This window comes from Spodoptera frugiperda, chromosome 14, assembly GCF_023101765.2.
Source record: "Spodoptera frugiperda isolate SF20-4 chromosome 14, AGI-APGP_CSIRO_Sfru_2.0, whole genome shotgun sequence".
Lineage (NCBI taxonomy): Eukaryota > Metazoa > Arthropoda > Insecta > Lepidoptera > Noctuidae > Spodoptera > Spodoptera frugiperda.
This window is the reverse complement of record NC_064225.1, coordinates 849,321-870,427: the sequence shown is the minus strand read 5'-3', so window position 1 is coordinate 870,427 and position 21,107 is coordinate 849,321. Positions and strand designations below refer to the sequence as shown.

At 35.4% G+C, this 21,107-nt stretch overlaps 3 protein-coding genes across 6 annotated transcripts in view; 1 reads left to right on the top strand and 2 right to left on the bottom strand.

The window, feature by feature from the left end:
- Positions 1-230: 230 nt before the first annotated feature.
- LOC118279118 (MIP18 family protein galla-1) lies at positions 231-12,074 on the bottom strand. Of its 2 annotated transcripts, XM_035598650.2 has the most exons (3): positions 11,848-12,074; positions 11,502-11,765; positions 231-2,228 (listed from the first exon to the last, which is right to left on the bottom strand). In XM_035598650.2, exons 1-3 carry the CDS (start codon positions 11,990-11,992, stop codon positions 2,131-2,133), a joined length of 507 nt encoding a protein of 168 aa, XP_035454543.2. In that variant the 5' UTR covers positions 11,993-12,074; the 3' UTR covers positions 231-2,130. The 2 variants fall into 2 exon arrangements, with proteins under 2 accessions (XP_035454543.2, XP_035454691.2); XM_035598798.2 differs by having other exon boundaries at positions 11,502-11,991.
- A 2,281-nt stretch (positions 12,075-14,355) lies between these two features.
- Positions 14,356-18,855, bottom strand: LOC118279295 (40S ribosomal protein S11). Of its 2 annotated transcripts, none has more exons than XM_035598949.2 (4): positions 18,729-18,855; positions 17,137-17,253; positions 14,959-15,164; positions 14,356-14,499 (listed from the first exon to the last, which is right to left on the bottom strand). In XM_035598949.2, exons 1-4 carry the CDS (start codon positions 18,738-18,740, stop codon positions 14,376-14,378), a joined length of 459 nt encoding a protein of 152 aa, XP_035454842.1. In that variant the 5' UTR covers positions 18,741-18,855; the 3' UTR covers positions 14,356-14,375. The 2 variants fall into 2 exon arrangements, with proteins under 2 accessions (XP_035454842.1, XP_035454841.1); XM_035598948.2 differs by lacking the exon at positions 17,137-17,253 and adding an exon at positions 17,297-17,425 and having other exon boundaries at positions 18,729-18,805.
- A 327-nt stretch (positions 18,856-19,182) lies between these two features.
- LOC118279160 (cytadherence high molecular weight protein 2) overlaps positions 19,183-21,107 on the top strand; it is a 75,306-nt gene continuing 73,381 nt past the window's right edge. Inside the window, exon 1 of one of the 2 annotated variants that reach the window (XM_050698217.1) lies at positions 19,183-19,522. In XM_050698217.1, the coding sequence (XP_050554174.1) occupies positions 19,438-19,522 (85 nt within the window). In that variant the 5' untranslated portion in view covers positions 19,183-19,437. The remainder of the gene's footprint in view (positions 19,523-21,107) is intronic. The other variant, XM_050698218.1, reaches the window with a different exon arrangement.

Below are 21,107 nucleotides of genomic sequence, written 5' to 3'. Positions count from 1 at the left end.
AAATTCAGGTCAGTCATGTCGTTTATCTACCATAAGAACAGCGTGTAAATAATGTGTATAATAAGCTAAATAACATTAAAATCAGTTTTGCGACCGATTGCCAAAGAACATAATCATTTGATCATTTGGCATCAGCGATTGGTAGACCAATCATCATCACAACTTCATCTTCAGTACAAATTAGAAGTAAAAAATCCTTAAGAATAATAGGTAAATTAAAATAATTCGAAAACGATGCAAACTATAATGTATATTAAATAATATATACAAACTCTAACATTGGGCAGAAATTAACTGCATTTTTGGAACCATAAACCGAATCAAGAATATAAACTAAGAGTTCACAAACATACATAGCATCATATTATTACGTCACTATTAATATTACGGAGAGCAGTGCATTACTATTATAGTAAAATACGAGACAATAAAGGCAATCCTAATACAACTTCAATTACTATTTCATACATCAATTGAATAAAATTACAGACATTGAATATTACACGTATAGTAGAAACAAAACAGCAAAATTGTCATTAGACCAGCTTGTATTTACATCACATTAATATAAGGGCAAATATTGTTCATTGAAATTAAATCATTCATAGTCCATCGCGATCACAAACATCCTATACCATATACTCAGAACTATAAAATCGTCCAGATTAATCAGTCTTCAATCCTTCACCGACCTCCAAATATGGTAGGACAACTCATTCCTTAATGCTCAGAGAACTAATGGCACAGTCTTTATACAATGCAGAAATCATACTAACAGCGCAATATAATCATTTGTGCATAAGCAACACACAAAGCGCTTTTAAGAAGTGGGTCATCCTATACCATCTTTACGGTCACTTTGATCCCTAATTCCCGCTCCATTCAGCCGATCTGCACATTTCAGCAATCAACTCATCAAATTCAAGCACAGAGCTTTCATACACTTCAAGGTCTTTTGATAAATCCTCACTCGCTAATTCCATCTCTTTCACTGACTCTGGACTCTTCGATTTTGATCTTGCTAGATCGTCAGCTAACTTCAAATGTGGAGCGTTGAAGAAGTCTTTATAAAACTCCGCAAGTTCTCTAATTGGATGATCATCAGCGAATGGAAAATGAAGGAGTTTTAAAGGTGGTTCATTCTCATTTCGGAAACCTGAGAATTTCTTTGGTGGCATTTCCATTGAGGTCGGACTTTTGGAGATAGTTGTGAGGTCCAGATCCCTTGTGCTTTGCATCTCCATAGCACTACTTTTAATTTGAGCCTTAGATCGCTTTCTACATTTAGGAACGGGGATCTTAGTGAGAAAATCGTCGAAGACCTGCATGACAATATCTTCATCAGCAAAAGCTGCCATCCGTAATGGTTTATTTAAGTCGACAGGTCCAAAATTCTTGGGTTCTTTCTTTTGCTCCTTCTTCTTTTTCGACTCAAATATTACGTGTTTTGGACTGAGTTCAAAGTGATCACTCTTTAGTAGCAACACGTTGTTTTTCTCAGTTCGGTTTGGGGATATGGAGAAATTTGTTCTGTATGAAACTGAGAAGCAAATAGCTCCCAAAGGAGTTTTTAGCATCCCAGCTTGTATCTTCTTGACAGATTCGCCAAGGGCGTTCACTTTGGGTTCCCCACTGTAAACTCTATAGAATATAGTAAAAGATTCCGTCCTCTGCTTTCTTGATAAGTGGTATGCGGGGGTTATTCTCGTTACTGTGATCAAAGACTTTAACAAGATCCCCATCCGAAAGTATACTGTGTTCATGGCTTTCAATGAGGTATCAAACTGGCTCTCATCTAACTCTAAGGTCCACAACTCAAGGACCATTTCATCACCATCCTCCGTTTGAACTGATATTTCAACGTGCAGTTGTGATCTGATAGTTTCAAGTATTCTGTCTGATGGAAGAGCATTCTTGGTTGCTTGGTTAACTTCAGGAGTGTCGGGTATTTGGAGATTGAACCAATCAGTATCTGACGATTGTGGTTTACTATTCGGTTCTATTTTAACCCCTTTCCTCGATTCTACTATAACTTGGACGCCTTTATAAGCTAAGAATTTTGTGAACTTTGTGAATTCGTTTTTGTCACTAATATTGGAGAATGCTGCGTCGGGCGCCATTGTTGTAAGATTATTCTTCGTCAGCAATGCAGTTTTCAACAAGATTCCTCAAGTTCGGGTTCTCCATTGCAGCTGCAATCCTCTCTTTGTCGTTGATTTGTTTGTTGACTGTAACAAGAGAAATGGAGCAATTATGAATCAAAGTGCAAACAATAAGTTGATAAGATACGCTTTCTTTACAATGGCTTATCGAGGACACAAAGTTCTTAGGATCATAATCAGGATTAGACCCTTTATAATCGTTTTACAACTAAGATACACAAAGGGAGTATAAATAGATAACTTTTGTTTGGCAACAGGTATCTTTGACGATGTAGACCGACACAAATTGTTCCGTAATTTTCCTATTAGTACGACAAACATACGAAAGAAAAATTGCACAAACCAGCCTAGCAACAGCCTCTTCACAGACACAATCCTTTCGTTCGTGCAGTCTATAAACAGCCAACGAGATGTCTAGACCGGTTGGATCGCTACTGTTTACAAACCGGTTGAGAGTCCAAGTTTAACTACAAATCCTATTACATGAGATGAGATAAACAAGTGTTTTTGCAGCCATATTTAGAGTGAAATCATTATGGCTGATCTCATTGGGGAGATACTCGAAAAAGGCAAAGTGCAAAGTACGGAGGAGTTGTACGATAGGAGCAAGTTTTGACATCAGTTCTACTGAATTTCTATCAAAAATCTAGATCGGTGTAGACATTTTGGATTAAAAATCTTAATCTGTTAGTTAACCGATGCACTTGTAAAACTGGATGTTATGAAAGCTAATAAGAGAGTTAGTGTTTGCTTTATAAGAATAAGGGTCATATCAGTCACAAAACGTCCACTGATATGCATAGTCCACCCCAAATGACGGATCCACATCCATATTGTTTGTCCTTCAACGTTAATGACTTGCCAAAAATATCCGCGAGAATGTAGGTACATACGTTACATACGCTAAATTATTACAAAAACAAATACATTGAAACTCATTACGTGTGATGCGACCTTGCTCCATAACTTCGGAAGGTCATTGGCAAGATGATTATGCTTTATTTGTACTTTATTTTTCAACTAGCCGTTATTTGCATTCGTCTATCATGTGTTATTATTTTATAATTATGGACGAAGTTTTTTTCCATTTATAAATATAAGCTTAGAATGACTTAAGACCAGCCAACTTTCACCAAGTAACAAGAGAGAACGCATTCATATCCTTTCTATTCCTGTTTCCGAAGCTGCGGACTACCTAGCGGGTTTACCAGGGCCCCGGCTCGAAAAGCAGGAGTAGGATCGGGATGGTTTTTAGTCAGTAAGAGTCTGACACTCTGTCTCGCCTCGCACAAGGCTAGGAAAAGTCATTGGACGACTTTACCCCCTCAAAAAAAAGGTGTTGGAAATGCCGACTGTGATCACGTAACTGCGATCTCCAATCTATCTGTCAAGTGTGGTAAAGATTATGGAAAACTCTCTTCTGAAGGCACTGCGTACGTTATGCATGAGCTGTTGATTTTGATATTAGGACCAAATTCAGTTCCGGAATCTCCTTAAGTTATTCCAAATATTGATTGATACCTGTTTAACCTTTCTCAAGGAGAAGCAAATTCGAGTATCAGTCGAAAACAGCGTGTTCAAACAAAAACAAAGTCCTCAGATCGATTACATAATATTTGTGGATAGCAAAAACTGACAAGTGGTCTAAAAACTAGTAAATATTTGCTCATATTCAATTTGGCTGTGATTTTTGCACCTTCCATATTGTTCCATATTTTTCTACACTAGAAACATACCTAATTATGACTTGTTAAAGTCAGACCGGAGTCGTGGAGATTAAGACTACTGTGCAAGAGGGTGCGGTTAGAAACCTAACAACGGCTAGTATCAATGTAACTTTTTCCAAATTATATATACTTTCTGGGATTATTGAGAAACCACTGACAAACGGTGAAGGAAAACAACTTGAGAAAACCTGGTCTATAAGTTTGAAATAGCCAACCCGCATTGAGCAAGCGTGGTGATTAATGCTCTACTCTTCTCCATGCGAGAAGACGGCTTTGATCAGCAGTAGCCACTAACAGGCTGTTGATGTGTGAAAGTCAGATGTTTATCTCCTTATTGATCATTGCAACTTTTCTATCTTTCATGCCCTTGATCAACATCCGCGCTTAGTCAGCTAAGACTACCGTATCACTGATCGATGTCTGACATTATTGGTCACCATTTTCAACTCAGCACTAAAAGTATTTACTTACATGTTATATCAAAGGAAATCGCTTCCGTATTTATTACATATCTTTCAATTTGCACAAGTGTAAATGTTTAAACAAACGACAACCTTGCTGATACCAAGTGTGGATAGTATGAAAACAGTTCCCATAGAATAGATAATTATGAAGATAAGGGTATAAATAGAAAAGGTTACAGGTTGTGGACATTTGATCTATGTGCAGTAGATAGCGTATTAGATTATCCATCACGCCGTTTATGGAGTATCCACTTTTCGCCAATCAAATGGTAAAGGAGTTTATTGACATACACCATGCACAATGGCTTATTTTATAAAAAAAATTGAATATATTTGAAACAAGCATGTGAAATGACCTAGATTTAACTACGTACATATTATTACAATACTAAAATAAATATTTGATTGAAATTCAATGACAATAATTCTACCTACAGTCCAATGTTTAATTTTTTTGAGGAGGGAAAATGACTTCTACCCACTTGGGCGAGGCGAGAGGGAGTATCATCTTGTTTTTTAATCTTTGATAAGTCTGCGTTTGGCCACCAACCCGCTTACTGCCAGGACAGCGAAGCGAAGATGTGGCCGAAGATGGAGCACACAGACTTAGAAAGTACCTATTCACTCTGACCTTGAAAAGACCCGGGTTGTATTTCTAGGTTTAATGAATTTCCGCATATCCAATAACCTGAATAATATTTCGTCCGCTCCGTTATTGCTTGAATCGACCTCAGCAATTAAAATTCAATCAATGAGACAATTAAGTCGGTGCATTTCGGCAGCAATATATGGATATAAAAAACACCGACAAATACTCTAGCAACCGTAATCTACTTGACTTTATCTCTACTAGGCAACGGGATCATCTAGAAAGTGCAAATAAACAATTTCTTATCGAGACATCTGAGTACGAGGGTTTATCGAATTAATAACATAATATTATAATTTTATTATCATTACTTTGTTTGCTTTTACTCTGAAGGAGAATTCAAATCACATCAATAGCCTATAAGTGACCACTGCTGACCAAAGGCCTCTTCTCACACGGAGAAGGTTTGAGCATTAATCACCACGCTTGCCCAATGCGGGTTGGCGATTTCAAACTTATAATTAGAAATTAAAAGTCCAAGGTTTCATCACGTTTTATACACAAACGGTGAAAGAAAATTCGCGCGCAGACGTGCGAATTCCGACGAATGCGCGCGCCTTTTTATAATCTCAGAAGTAATGTGTTATGACTGCACGGTTGGTGCGGTGGCTGGGCAACTGGCTGCCGCGCAACGGGTAGCGGGTTCGATTCCCGCACGGGGCAACTCTTTGTGTGATCCACAAATTGTTGTTTCGGGTCTGGGTGTCATGTGCATGTGAACTTGTATGTTTGTAAACGCACCCACAACACAGGAGAAAATCCTAATGTGGGGCAACGTTAAAAAAAAATGTATGCGTTACGCTGTGGAGTTAAGGTTGAATTTGTTATGTTCAGTTTTGGAAAAACGCTTCGATGAGCTTCGACTCTGTGCTAGTATAAATTGACCTTTAATCGCTTGGCAACTACAGTAATGGACAAAGAATGTGATTAATATGATCTTGCCCCCGATACACAGTATACATGTATATTATTGTCAGGTTATAGCACTGTAGTAGCATCATTAAAGAAAACAATAACAGCATTGTCATTTGAATCTTTTGAAAAAAAGCCTGTTTACAAGCCTCACAGTCCAACTGAACAAACCAAAGCTGTGACGTGTGCGTGTGACATACTAACATTGTTCACGAGTTATTTTTCTTGCAAATGGGCAGACACAAAGCTATTTCAGTCTGTATTTCTTTCAATGGATTTTCAACCCAAACTGTTTTACAATAAAGTTAAATATTAACAATTTGCATACGAAATATGCAAGGACCATACAGTGATAAGCAAAGGGTCTTACAGGTACATTATTTTTTGCCCGTCAAGTTTATGGTCCTTTTGGCAAAGAAAGGCCAGCCATTACAAAAAAAAGGAAGTGCCCGGTTTGGAACCAAGTCCAAAGTTCTGTATCCACGTGCTTGCTAATGGTACAAGACCACTAATTACAGAAGCAATTAAAGAACTTATCAAAGGAATTTCGAGAATGCATTTTGTTCAAATAACTATTATGACCAGATTTGACCAAATAGGCGACGTATAAATCTGGTCTTTTGGTTCTTGTCCAATCTGGTCTGACAACAATTTAGTGAATGTAATAAAAGGATCTCGTTGGAGAAGAGAACACGACATCACGCGTGAGAAAATGGCGTCTTAAACCCCCAGGCCACCACGACAATTATATTGGTGAAGTTAAAGAAAATTGTCATCAGGGTATCCTAAGACGCGACGTGAAAATACACCAGCAACATCACAACCCTATTAACAAGTCCATGATTACAGAAATACCAAATATTTACATTTAAACGCCAAAAATATCATTGTTTTGCTTCGTATAAAAGTGGAGAGATACTATAAGCGTCGGCATACATAAATATTTGTTCGGCACTATCATATTATCTGGCACTGGCACTTAGATAATTTCAATAACAACTTACCGCACCGCGTCATAAAAACAAGTCGTATCTGAACATTTTTATTTGTATCTACTACTAGTTTTTTATTTATGGCTTCACCCGTGTAGTGTTTAAAATTTTCCTTGAGTAAGTCTCGATAATGCAGGACTTTTTTAAAGGAGGAAAATCATCCAATGACTGCTCCCGCTTTGGGCGAGGCAAGAGGGAGTGTCAGACTCTTACTGACTAAAAACCACCCCGTTCCTACTTCTGCTTTTCGAGCCGGGGCCCCTGTAACCCGCTAGGCAGTTCGCAGATCCAGCAGGATTTGGGATGAAGACTAGCCAATGTTACTCCTAGAAAATAAGGGACATTCTCCATGTTGCGTCAACTGACGAATGCTTTTTTTCTTTGTTAGCTAGATACATGCATTTGTCATTGGTAGGCCGCATATTGTTTGTGAAGGATGCGTGCATTCTTCAAAAGACGCATCATGGATTGTGTTCCTTTCTAATGGTGAAAGACTTTTTCGAATCAGCCCAATGGTCAAAGCCAAAAGTGAACCATAAAAACTACAAAGGTAGGTACAGTTAAGACAGTCAGGTAGGCCCAATGCTCAGCAGGTACACGAGCTTGCGATTCGAAAACCGAAACAAAAAATGCAAATAGAACAATGTACAGAATTTTGGACAGTTGCTTTTACATTTTCAACTCTATTATATTTAACACTAAAGTAGATATTCTATTAGATAAGAGTAGCTACTTAAGTTGATGATTATACAAAAGCCTAGAGCAAAGTTAAACAACTGATCGTGCAGTTCTAACAGTGCGGTGACAGCACAAATAGTCCAAAGTTTAATATGCATTGTTAACGGTAACGCACGCGTTTAAGTATCTAGTTGACATTTTAAATATGGACTCTGGAATTTAGTTTTCGGGTCAGCAAGTTACGCGGTAATGAGTATTGAGTAAATAAAATGTTATCGTTAGGTAATAATTACTATTTAATAGGTCTAGTTGTGCACCTATTTTTCTTGGTTCTATTTGAATAGGTGCCCGGCTGTTATTACGCATATATATTTTTTTTGGTGAGCTGAAAATTATCAAGTAACTTCTCCCGCCTTGGGCGAGGTGACAGGGAGTGTCAGACTCTTACTGACTAAAAACCACCCCGTTCCTTCTCCTGCTTTGAGCCGGAGCCCCGGTAAGCCCGCTAGGTAGTCCGCAGCTCTGAATTACGCACATACTGTCTACACTATCAGGATCAATGCATTAGTGCGAAAAACCAAAATTAAGTAGAAAATCGACCATTGCAGAGTCGTAATCACAGATCAAAAGATTCAGTTGTCTTGTGGTTAATAAGAATCTGAAAAAGGGCAGAAATACCAAAGAAAAGATGGCCAAATTATGCGAGGATTTGAGGATTTTAATTATAAACACCAATTTCAATCACGCAATGTTGCTAAAATGACAATGAGAGTCCCTAGCATGATTTGAAATTAACTAATCGGGTTACCTCATCAAAGAATAACGTAAACCGTAAACCAGAATCAGAGAGAAGGGAGTTTATAACACTGATAGAGGAGAATGAAAGGAGAATTAAAAGACAAAGCTCTAATAAAATATTAATTGCATAAGTTAGAATACAAACAAGAGTTGTCTAGCGATAAGAAAGTTCACTTGAGTCATGTGAACGTATTATCTTAAAGACTATTATGCTAGTCTTACATTATTTATGCTGGCTCAGTTAATTTATTTCTACGCGAATTAATTAGCATTATGATTTGATTACGAGATTCAATTAAAGTTAGAGTTCAATGAACTGTTTGTTCTTGTGTACTATTTATTGTGTCTTGTGTCTGACATAAAGAAATAAAATTGGATAAGTTCAATTTTTAAAGATAATATAAGGTTGTGAAATTGGAATTGTTATTTTTAAGACATTCATTTACGGTTTACTCGCCTAACTGTTTGTCAAGGTCACTCAATTAGTTTCAATCCTGACGGGGCCTATGAATAGGAACATAATATGCGACAACCGATATTTTTCCTTGAGCGAGCCGCTAAGGAATGGTATTCCTTGCCGGAGTCTGTGTTTCCTATAAAATACAACTTGGGTGTATTCAAGCCCCGAGTAAACAGATAGCAAAACAGATAGTAAACAGTTATAGGTAGGCATGATTGCACCAGGCGAAATGGTGGCCAAACACCATTCTATTAAGTATAAAAAACTCTTCGAAAACTCACGCAAGTAAGCCATGCAACCTATTGAAATTTTAATGATGTCTTTCATGCATTATGTAAAGTTAACGAAACACTGTCTAAAAATAGACCTAAATTATTCAATAGACACAATAAATAAAAGTTTGACTGGATTACTTAGCAACATTTTACATAAATGTACAGGACACGCGCGACTGCCGTGGATTCTTAACTCACGAAAGATGGGTTTCAGTGTTTTGCGTTTAGTATCCACAACCTCATAAACTAGTTACATGTTAGAGTTTGAGAAAAGATGCACCACTATTGTGCCTTGTGATTTTTATGAGGTAGAAAGCAAACCAGCAGATGAATTGCTTGATGGTAAGTAGTCAGTGCTACTATGGACACTTGCAACAGAGGAATTACAAATGCGTTGCTGACCTTTTGGTTGTTAGGGATTTGACGATTGGAGAGAATGGGGAGAGGAGAAAGTGGGCCTCTGGTAATGTCACTTACATGGCGTAAAAAATATTTATTTGAGAGGGAATAGTCAAACAATTTCTTCTCTCGCCTTGGATAAGGCAAGACTGAGTGTCCGACTTAACTATTGACTAAAAACTTAAATACCACCCCATTCCTACATCTGCTCTTCGAACCAGAGCAACCTGCTAGGTAGTCCGTCAGTGGCGAAACACAATGCGATGTTATAAAAAGATATTAGATAACTAGAGATATTTTGATCTAGAAAATGTCAAAATCATCCCAATTTTGCATCTCATACTGACAGCCCTATCTCCACTGTTACTTAGTTCAGATAACGTAATGACGTAACTACTCTCCGTGCCATTTAGATAATAACTAATGGAACATTCCTATCTGTCCGTTTGTTTGTTTGTTTAAACACCAAAAGAGTCCAAACATTAGTTCGATGAGTCAGTGTCATTGAAAACAGGTTCTGTGAGTTGGTATCAGTAATTAGGTAGTTAGATCTGATTCTAATAATTCATTCGGCTATAACTTTCAAAACATAAGGTACAACATAGTTTACCTAATAGCAAACATCATTAAGTTGTTTCCTCTTCAAATATATGCTAGTACAAAAAATTGATTGGTTTAGACATTTTTGAGATTTATGTAAGCATAAATGCATATACTAATTTGGCTATTTAAGTACCAGTAATATAGGAATTTATCTTAATTTTCTAGGAATGAGAATTAATATAAAACCTGTTGAGGCACGGGGTTCGGGTATAAAGACAAACAAGGTTACGTTTTAGATAGTTTATTCCTATGGATTCACAGTACGACCGATCACGTACCCGAATGCCCCGTGACTGGTCATCGGGCGGTAATTACATAGGCACACACATTTGTCATATACGTGTAGGCAACACCCACACAAAGAGATAACTGTGTCCCTACAAACCTTTGCTCCGTAAATATATTTTTGACTATTTATTAACTATTAAAGAAAAATTTTATTGATCAATATACCTGCCCCTTTTTTCTGAGGGGGAAAATCATCCAATTACTTCTCCTGCCTCGGGTAAAGTGAGAAGGATGAACCAAAATTAATTTATAAGCAGTATGACCAAAGAACTACATTTTTTTTTAAGTATTTAAATAATTATTGTATTGCATTTTCCTTTACATTGTGACTGCAATTGGCATAAAGTAATTTTATATTAATTAGCTGGATGGTTATTTATTTTTTCCTATGTTGATGTTGACACACAAAAATTTTCCTGTGTGTCATAAATGAGTTAAAAACATAAAATATCACATGCATATGACACCCAAACTGAAATAACAATTTGTGGATCACACAAAGAGTATTATGATATATTACTAATGTGGTATAAATAAACTTTTAATACAATAAAATGTTCAAATGTTATTTTCTGCTATCTACCTATTGTATTTAAAAAAATGTTTCTGGTAGTTGTTTAGCTATGGTTTATTAAAATTTAGTATTTTGGCTAAGTTGCTATTGTTTTATTTGTGAATTAAAATTACTTTAATTGGTCATTAAGATATTTATGTTCAGGACAAAATTAGCTGTCATTTTAGTAATGTCATAGTCAGCTGATGAAAACAAGGCCATATCAATGAAATAAAAAAAATCTAATACCTAGTTTCCTAATTTCTTACATACTCAAATGCATAATATTATTTAATTTAATTTATAACATTATTTTTAGAGACAAAAATCTTATTTGAATAATAGCATCAAGAGTAGCATTTGCATTTTTTTTAACAACAATGAATTATGTTGTAACTATTTTTGAATTGCACAATAAAAGATTTAGGGTAATACATTACTGAGGCTACAGAGTCTAAATAATGAATAAAAAGCGATAGATTGATACAGAATTAGCGTCTTTGTGACCTTTGTACGCGGAATAGTAAATGCCAGTACTCACTTTCATCTTCCGTGGTATGTGCGCCTTTCTTGATATAAATATCCAATTTCACAGGATGGTGTATCGAACGCTGTATCTTTATACGAATGCACAGTCCTATTAGCGTCGCCAGCGAACAATGAGGCACTGTCGGATTGTACTCCACTCGTAACACAGGAACTTTATCAGCAGTAGGCTCCTTCACAAAAATCCCCTCTTCATAAACCACCTTCAAATCTTCGAGCGTACTCGGCTTTTCAGGGTCCCGTATCGTCCGCAAAAAGTCTAAAACACCACAACACACGTTAAAGCCACAAATAACCAACCCAATTAGTCCAAAACAACACGAAAACTGATCAAAACAAACCGTATATTGTCTCTTTCAAGTCGTTCTCATCTCTATACCCTAACTCCTGTAGTGTCGCACTTTTGTCCATATAAGCTGGCTTCGCGAGCTCCACTGGCGGTTTTTGTGAGTTATTTAGAGAGAGTTTTGAGAAGAACGATATCATATCGTTAGGTAGAAGTGAATTCTGTTCCGCTAGGTCACAGTCCCAAGTCGGACATGTTTGTTTTGTTGGAGCTACATATTTTCCCGTACTTTGTCTATGGACTTACGGATGCGTTCAGAATTTAGAATACCAATAAGAGAAACTAAGGATTTCCCGCCATTTTGTAAAGTTGAATGAGAGCGAGCGACTTTATTTCTATCTGTCATCTCCCTCACTACCTGAGTTGGGATCACGAAACAGCAGCTGTATTATGAATGTATTATGTTGCAGAAAAGGGTGTCCTCACAACCTTTAACAATAAATGCTTAGATTTTGCGTTTTCTAAAATTGTATTGTTCCTGTTTCACAACATTCTTATGCGGAGAACATCAAAAGCAAATGAAATGAATTTTGGAAAGATTAGAGTTATAAGAATTCTGCGACTGATCTCTTTCCTTTTACCCTATTTAAAAAAATGCAATAATGAAGTAGAAATTAGGTAAGTATAACATAAAATGAAATGAATTTTGAAAAGATTAGAGTTATAAGAATTCTGCAACAGATCTCTTTCCTTTTACCCTATTTAAAAAAATGCAATAATGAAGTAGACATTAGGTAAGTATAGATAACAACAGGTTGCAATGTGCCTAATATTTTATATGAGGTATTGTTTGGAAATAAAAGATAAATTAATATTATAATGTTTCGCGTAAATGTTTTAAATATTTTAGTTTTGTTTGTTGTACTTTGTAAAATCAGTAAATATGTGTTTATTGTATAAAATATAAAAAACACGTGTACTTAAGTTACTTATGTAAAAATATCATGACAATATAATTTCGTTATGAGGGTTCGTATAGGTAATTTTTTTCTGTCAAGTGCGTCTTATCGACAAGTCTTTTGTTCAAATTTTGCCATTGTTATTTTTCTTTCTAACGCTATCAGGGTTTAAAGGGATAGGAATGCTTTAAAATCTGTACTCACGTGGGTTTGATAACAGTAAGTATCATTTGAATGACGATTATGACGAAATAGAAAGGCATAACTTTTTGATCATGTAAATCATATTCTAACTACGTAAAGAACTATAACATTACATCAATATTAAAAGCACTATTCATTAAAATCTAGTGTTTCTTCTTGGGTCGACAAAGAACTTATAGAAAATAATGTTAAAACTTACCGATATTGTTAAAGAGATCACTCCAAACTCCAAACAAAGTATGAACTTTGATGATTAAAGAAACTTATCACTTTAGCACTATTTATGTTAGCTTACGATTACATCACACGCATCTTTGTGATGCTTATGCGAGTCTGAGTACGTACGAATTACAAAAGCATTTTTTTGGAATATTTTTTGCATTGAGTTGAACATTTTTGGAAATGTGAACGCATTCCATAGACAACGCTGTCAACTTACTTGTCACGGGAAAATAGAGTTGAAACTAATCACGCTATTTTGAACTAGATGTCGCTGTTATACATTTTATGTTTATCCATGATGTTCGTCACGTAACACTTGTTTTGGGAAGCGAATTATGATAATTTCAATGTTGAGGAAATGCCGACAAAAAACATTGAGTTTGTTTATCCTTGCTCATGTAGCTTTTCACCTGACTGCATGACGCAAAGGCTTATTGATTATTCACTTCAGTTTTAGTATTTTAGCTTAGGATACCTATTTATTCCATTTGAGAATTTTATAGAACCTCAACCCAGTCAATCACAAAAATCGGGATTTCTCATAAAAACTACACATTTCTGCAACACCGAAAATCAAGTATAATTAACCTAATAACAAGCATTAAATTTTTTTAGTAGGATCTATGTCAATAAGGGCGAACTTTTCAAATAACTCAAGTCACACATCACGAATGCGTTGCTGATCGTGTAAGAAAAGAAACTTTTTAATTATATCGCTGTTTCCAGGAAACGAGAACTCCCAAAAAAATGTTAGAAGCAGCTGACAATCTGCAACAAAGGTAGCTGAAGCGCGCGTCAGCCACTTGTTCATGCAGGACCCAAAGAAATTATAATATTGACAGGATCGTAATGGACTCGGATTGTTTAATTTACGCTGTTATTGGATATGTCCAAATTAACAGGAAAGGAGTGCGGAATTTAGCTCGAGTGGCGTATGTTGGCGTCTAGTGGCCGATGCCAGCCACAGAAAACTAGCAGTGGCGGTCGTAGCGTGCGGTGGCCACTGGCGTCAACCGCGCACGGCTAGTCCATTTAAAATGTATGAAAACTACAGGAAATATGCTGTGGTTGTGGCCCATGTCCCCTTTTGTTCTGATGTTCTTTGGGACCATCTGATAACCTACTTTCCCATAACTAGCTCTCTAATAGGGTAACACAAATAGAAAAAAAAACCAAAGTACTTAAAACATAAGTTTATTTAGAACTTTTTGAAGGATTTTTTGGAGCCCTTGCCCTTCGTGACTTTGAGTACGTTGAAACGGATGGTCTTGGAGAGCGGCCGGCACTCACCGATTGTCACGATGTCTCCGAGTTCAACGTCCCTGGAATCGTACAAGAGATAATGTTATAGAAAAAGATTTATTACAGTTTGTGTTGTCTGTCGTAAGGTGTGGAATCAGAGTTTGGGTTAGAAACACGTCTTTCGTCAAATGGTTGTTCGGAAGACCGTCGTGTGAGTATCATCATTTAGATTTTTATTATACATACATTGGCTAGCCTGGAACCAAAATGGTCTATGTAACATTTATGGCAAAATCCATCTATGAGCATTTTTGTACTTAAAACAATAAATGAATTCTAATTACATTATGGATAACCAAGTTATGCTTCAGTATTCAGTACATAATGACTTCAATCATGTTTCGTTTGATAAAAAAATGTTTATTTTGTATCCTAGACCACTAGTTCCAGGTTAGCCAGCTTATATGTCATAGAGCAGTCCGCGCCAAAGTTGAGTTCTATTTAGGTAGAAAATGTACGAAAATTCTTGCTATTCTCACCTGAAGCATGGAGATAAATGGACCGACATGTTCCTGTGACGTTTCTCGAATCTGTTGTACTTAGGCAGGTAATGCAGGTAGTCACGTCTGATGACGATGGTCCTCTGCATCTTCATCTTCTGGACCACTCCGGTGAGGATACGACCACGGATCGACACGTTGCCAGTGAATGGGCACTTCTTGTCGATGTATGTGCCTTCGATCGCCTGTATTGAGATAAAATAAAATTAAGTATTTTGTTATGGTTTGAGTGAATGTTAGTTTGCTTTTAAGCGGTATTTCCTTAGCCCAAATGGATGAGTTGATGTGAATTTTTGGTATATTTACTTGATTGTAGCAGTGAAATCTGGTGTTGGAGCTAAGAATCTTTACAATATATTAATTTATTCAAAAAGGACATCTCATCTTATGTAGAGGAGACTCATACCGCCGCACTCAAGAGTCATTTAATGGTTACTTAAACTAATCCTTAGCAATTGTATTTGGAACAAAATCTTTACCGCATTTAATTTATCATTAAATGCGGCAGATAGTCTAGTAGTAAAATGACATGAGCTATTGATGATGACGATAATGAAAAGCATTCTTTAGGAACTTAGTCAAATCCAAGAATGTCTCACATTAGTTGGATTTAGACATTAGAACCCTATGTCCAATGTACACCATAACTTTGACTCCAACACCACTTCCATTGCTACAAAAGTAGATGTAAAACTATATTATACACTTGTTTGACTGTAATCAGAGTTTGGGTTAGAACACGTTCTTCGTCACTTATTTGTCAGAAGACCGTCGTGTGGGTATCATCATGTTAAAGTCATTGCAAGTGTATTTATTTACTTTATTCCTTTACCCTGGTCATGCTTCTTTAATGATAATGAATTTAATATTTTTTACTTAGATGATAAACTGTAAAATGATATTTATTTTTGCAAGTTGGTTATAAGATAACACTTTTACATGTCTATCTTTAAAATAACTAGATGAGGTTTTAAAACACTTTTTGTACCATAGAGGACTTAATGCCGTATGGCATTCTCTACCAGTCAACCTCAGTATGATGCAGAGAAGTGTTACATTAGGTATGAAATAAGTTTCAAGCATTTCAATAATAGATGGTAATGTTGTTTTAGTGTAATACCTCCACCATTTGAATACATAGTGTTAATTATTTCGTGATATGGAGAAGCTGTTAAGTTAATTTATATTGTGAACCTGTTTGAGAAGTTTAAAGAAATGCGCTTTAACATAAATTACTTTAAAATTGTTGGCGATTTTGTCTCTAGTAATGGATTGACTGATGATGTCATGCAATTGTTATTTCGTCTATTTTAAAAACTTAAGTTTATATGGGATTACTATAGTATTATAATAAGACTTGGGGGCCACTTATAAATAACACCTTATACTTAAACATACTTAAAAATAAATAATAGTTATGTACATTATCTTAAATATAATAACATGGTTACATCGAGAGCAGCATGCACACCTTACTGTACCTTCGGATGGAATGATAACACCTATCATAAATATGAAACAAGATGAGACCAACACCTGATGTTGAGAGTTATCATTTTGATACTTATCATGCAAAGAATTAAGTTTAGATTTGTTTGAATAGATATTTTCCAAAGTTGATTTAATGCCCAATGCAGTTAAAAGTAACATTTTGCACTATATTATTAAGTGCATTAACACTAGACAATATTTTTATTATAAATCAATTGATAGCCACAATAATGACTAAGTTTTGATTTAGTAAAGTGACATTTTAGCCTTACAGTGATAATTTTAGACAAAAAACTTCCCTTGAATGGGTTGTGCAAGTATCAAAATGATAAATCCCGATACAAATTGACTTACTGGACAATTCCAGCCATGCACATGTTAAAGCAAGCTCCTCCTGACCAACATGGAACAGTTTTGTGAACAATTGACTTCAAATTTTGACTTCATCTCAATTTTGTTTTTCTCTTTGAGATGAGAGCCTCTACAAAAACTTACTTTAGTAAATTGTTGTAGAGGAAACATTATAACAAAGTTTTAAAATAGATGTTATGGAAATATTAGTTATATGTCCCAATTGATTATGTAGTCAATTGAACACAAAACAAACAACGTAGCCACCACCGCTGCAAGCCTCGTTCCCATCGACCATATCTAAAAGTACCACACCTCACGCGGAGTCTTGAAACCAAGACCGACATTCTTAGAATGTCTCATGTCTTTCCTCTTCAGTCCCCCCTTCTTGTTGAGGAAGACCGTAGCCTGCTTCTGAAACGCTTTCTCTGTCTACGGAAAAATAAACACGTTAGTTCACACATCATGCGTTTACCTCGCGAGGTGTTTTGAAACCGAGTCCCACATCTTTGTGGTACCTCAGTGGTTTCCTGCTACGCTTCACACCGATACCCTTTTTACGGTTCAAGAAAACCGTTGGTTGCTTTTGGAATGAACGTTCCGTCTGTAATTTTATCAATACATTAGTATTATGATAAAATATTGCTACTTCTAACTACTGCGAGAAGTGTGAAGGTAAGAATTGAGGATAGGACGGAAGAAATTAAGATGTGAAGCAACTACAGACAAACTACAGCTGAAAAAGAAACATTCTAGAAATTGAAAATAGAGAAATTATAAGCACACACAATATTAGACCTTCTAGTGGTAATTTTAAGCTTTAAAACTAAAAATTTCAAATGCAGTGAACTTCTTTATTACCACCAGAAAATAGGATACCACATAATTGTTTTAATCATGTGGAACCTTTCTTTTTACTTGAATAAAATAAAATGCTGAAAACTAGATTTAATATAAGTTTTAGCCATTATTCATGTGGTAATTTTATGCCAAATACTTTGAAAATTTTAAGATATTGAAGATTTTTGATGACTATAATCAGAGTTTGGGTTAGAACACGTTCTTCGTCACTTGGTAGTCGGAAGACCGTCGTGTGGGTATCATCATTTCGAAGTCATTGCAAGAATCTTCAATACTCAATTGTATTACTAGAAGTTTGTTCTACGATTTTAGATCTGGCTTGATTTCCATATTGTATACATTTTGTTCGGTAATTTAACATAATCTTGGGACTGCGAATGAACTAAGTTTGTTTGAAATTTATTAAGATTCGTTATGATAATGATTGTTTTGAATTGGTGCAAGATTTTATTTGTTTGGTTTTCTTTAATCGTACGTATAGCAAGAACATTGTTTTAAAGCTACAGAAACGGGAATCACATTCATAATGATGTTGATACAATGGTAATCGTCGATTATTGAGAAATTTCACATGTAAACATAACCTCCAACCGGTCAGAAAACGTTGATTTTTGATCATTTTTCGGTCAATAGATTTAGGAAGATAAATTATCATGATTTTATTCATGTAATACACATTATAATTTCATAGAAATGGAAAGCAATCGGAACCAAAACTAACCTATCGATCGAGCACACTGTCATTGTGAAATGAAAATTACAGTACACTGGTAGCAAAATCGTGAAATTTTAACCGAAATTATCAAAAATTTTATAGAAATACTTCGATTTACAACAACTTTGAACACATTTTGAGAGGGTTTTCAACGGAAAAGCCGAATCCCACGTGCACCAACTTAAAAACCACATTTTCACAAGTATCACTGATTTTACACTTGGAAATCATAGCACAGATAGAAAGCAATCAATTTATAGACACTTTATGTAGAATTTTAGTAAAATTTGTCCATATTTCGAATTAATTTATCAAGAAAACCAACACGTACCTGATCCGCCATCTTGCTTGACAACGAAAAGAAGGTCGTGTTGCAAATTAACAACTAATGAAATCTCCTAACTGAAAATAAACAATGTTGCCAAGTAACTTAATCTTAAAACTACTTATTTTATTATAAAATTATAAAGAATTTATAAAATGAAAGAAAGATAAAAGAATAATGCAAAAAAATAAGTAAGTAAAATAGTTTTTCAAAACATTTTGGATACCAAAACTCAAAACCCTTGAAAAATATTAACAGTAAGTAGTTTTCATTCGTAGTTAGATATGGTAGGTTTTGCAATAAATATTTATAGTATTGAGGAAATATACCAGAAACACCACAATTTTATTGTTTATAAAATAGAAAATAATAAATAAAAATCCTTTAGAAAAAATATCAAATTACTTTTTTATAAAGGCAATTACCGTAGCATCTCACATCGATTTTCTTAACATGTAACATTTATAAACGAAACTGTCAAAACGCGAGTTGTTATGAAAATAATCGCTAACTTATTTTTCGCATTTTCGTACATCGTCTGTTCTTAACGTTTAACTCTTTAATTTTATTTTATTGCATTTTTTATTTTATATTTACCTCGTATCGGTTTTAAACTACATTCCGATGTTCACGAAGTGATCACTATACGCGAGTGATGTTTCGGGATCTACCTTTTTGTTTTGTCCAGAAATATAAAATTTCTGGTTGATTTGCGATGGAGGAAGTGAGGCAGCTGGTGCAGGAGGAAGGCAGGGAGGCGCGGAACCTAGTTGCATTCCATGTGGCCGTCGACACACCAAGTAAATGCATTTTTTTATTGTGTACATAAGAATGTGCGTCAAAATCTTTTTGGCCGTGGGCGGTAGTATTTGTTTCGGAAAACGTCGGTAAAGGAGTGCCTGCTAGGTAATAGACCATGGTTTATAGCACAGATACCATTTAAATGCTGAGAATGTGGTCTTTGTGCGTTCATTCAGAATAAAAGGCAGAATAGGAGGGTACCTTTGCCTCTTCTGTAAAACATGTTTTGTTTTGAACCCTGAATATGTTTTGGGTAATCAATTATTACGCGGTTCCGACACACAGACCATTAAAACTAATGAAAAATAATATACAATGTAACTTAAACTTAAAGTCATTGTGAATTTGGGGCAAACTTTTCTCATGTACCTTCAAACCTATATGAGCATTTTTTTTGTATGCACATCTGCACCTATTAGAACTAGCAACAACTCTTTGTCCTTATATTTCGAAAACTTTATTTTTGTATTACATTAGGTCTCTGGCATATTTGTAAGTAGTCTGATGTAGGAGCTGCAACTTTAAAAAAAAATCAAAGTCAAAAATTGTTTGTTGGAAATAGACCAGGAAGGCACTTTTGAATGTCAAACCAAATATGATAATAGATAATAATATATAAAATGTCTGTCTGTCGGTTAGTCTTCTAGTGAAGCTATTTGCTCGTTTCAAAGTGTAGATTCCTATGGAGAAGAACAAGCAAGAAACTCCATAGGTTACTCTTTTTCACAAGTCTTGGTTACATTAAGTAGTTTTAGGAACATACTACATTCAATAATTGGTCATTAGCCCATTCTACACAATAAGAACCTCTATGCCATAGAATCTACTTTGTAACAAAAGGAGATACATGATTAAAAAAAAAACAGTTGAACTTTTTAAACAAAAGAGTTTTTATTCTCAGCTTATTTGTTACTCACACATTAGTTAGTATTTTGTTTGTGTATAATGTAATATTGTTCATTCATGTTACTTAAAATGAAATTACAACACAATTGAAATAATAGCCTGTTTATTCCTAAGCAGTGTGGCTTTGTATTCATTCTTTAAACTTAAAATACCTAATTATGATTATTACAAAATTAAAGTACAATGAATACCTAAATTGTAGATGTAACACTTTGTACCATGGCTTCACAGAAAACATTGTTTGCAAGAGTGGATGTGTGAGTGATCGGAGTAGGAACGGGTGGATTTTAGCCAGTAAGAGTCTGATACTGATTCCCTCTCGTCTCACTCTGGCATTGACACAATGTTTTCTATTGTTGTATGGAAAAACATTGCGTTCTGGCACACAAAGGGCTGAATCTCGTAATCCTCAAAAGTCAACTCCACACTAGCAACTCCTTTGTTGTTAGTACCCATGGGTGGAACTGATCACTTACCGTCAGGATATCATTTGAAACCTGCTTGAATCTGCAGTTGTGTCCAATAAGATGACATTCTATTTCATCCTAACACACATAGAAGATGAAAATATAAATTCTTGTTATGAAAATCAGTCACATTTCTATCAAAATCAATTTAAACTAAGGTTTATTTTGGCTTAATGGTTGGTTGGGTAAGCCCAAGTAAAGTAAATCTTGT

What these genes read in the sequence shown, in the direction of transcription:
- LOC118279118 (XM_035598798.2), bottom strand. Translation starts at nt 2,120, where the DNA reads ATGGCGCCCGACGCAGCATTCTCCAATATTAGTGACAAAAACGAATTC.
- LOC118279295 (XM_035598948.2), bottom strand. An exon ending in GTTTCAAAACACCTCGCGAG is followed by an intron (nt 15,165 to 17,296) that starts GTAAACGCATGA and finishes ATCTCAATACAG; the next exon opens with GCGATCGAAGGCACATACAT. An exon ending in CATTTATCTCCATGCTTCAG is followed by an intron (nt 14,500 to 14,958) that starts GTGAGAATAGCA and finishes GTACGATTCCAG; the next exon opens with GGACGTTGAACTCGGAGACA.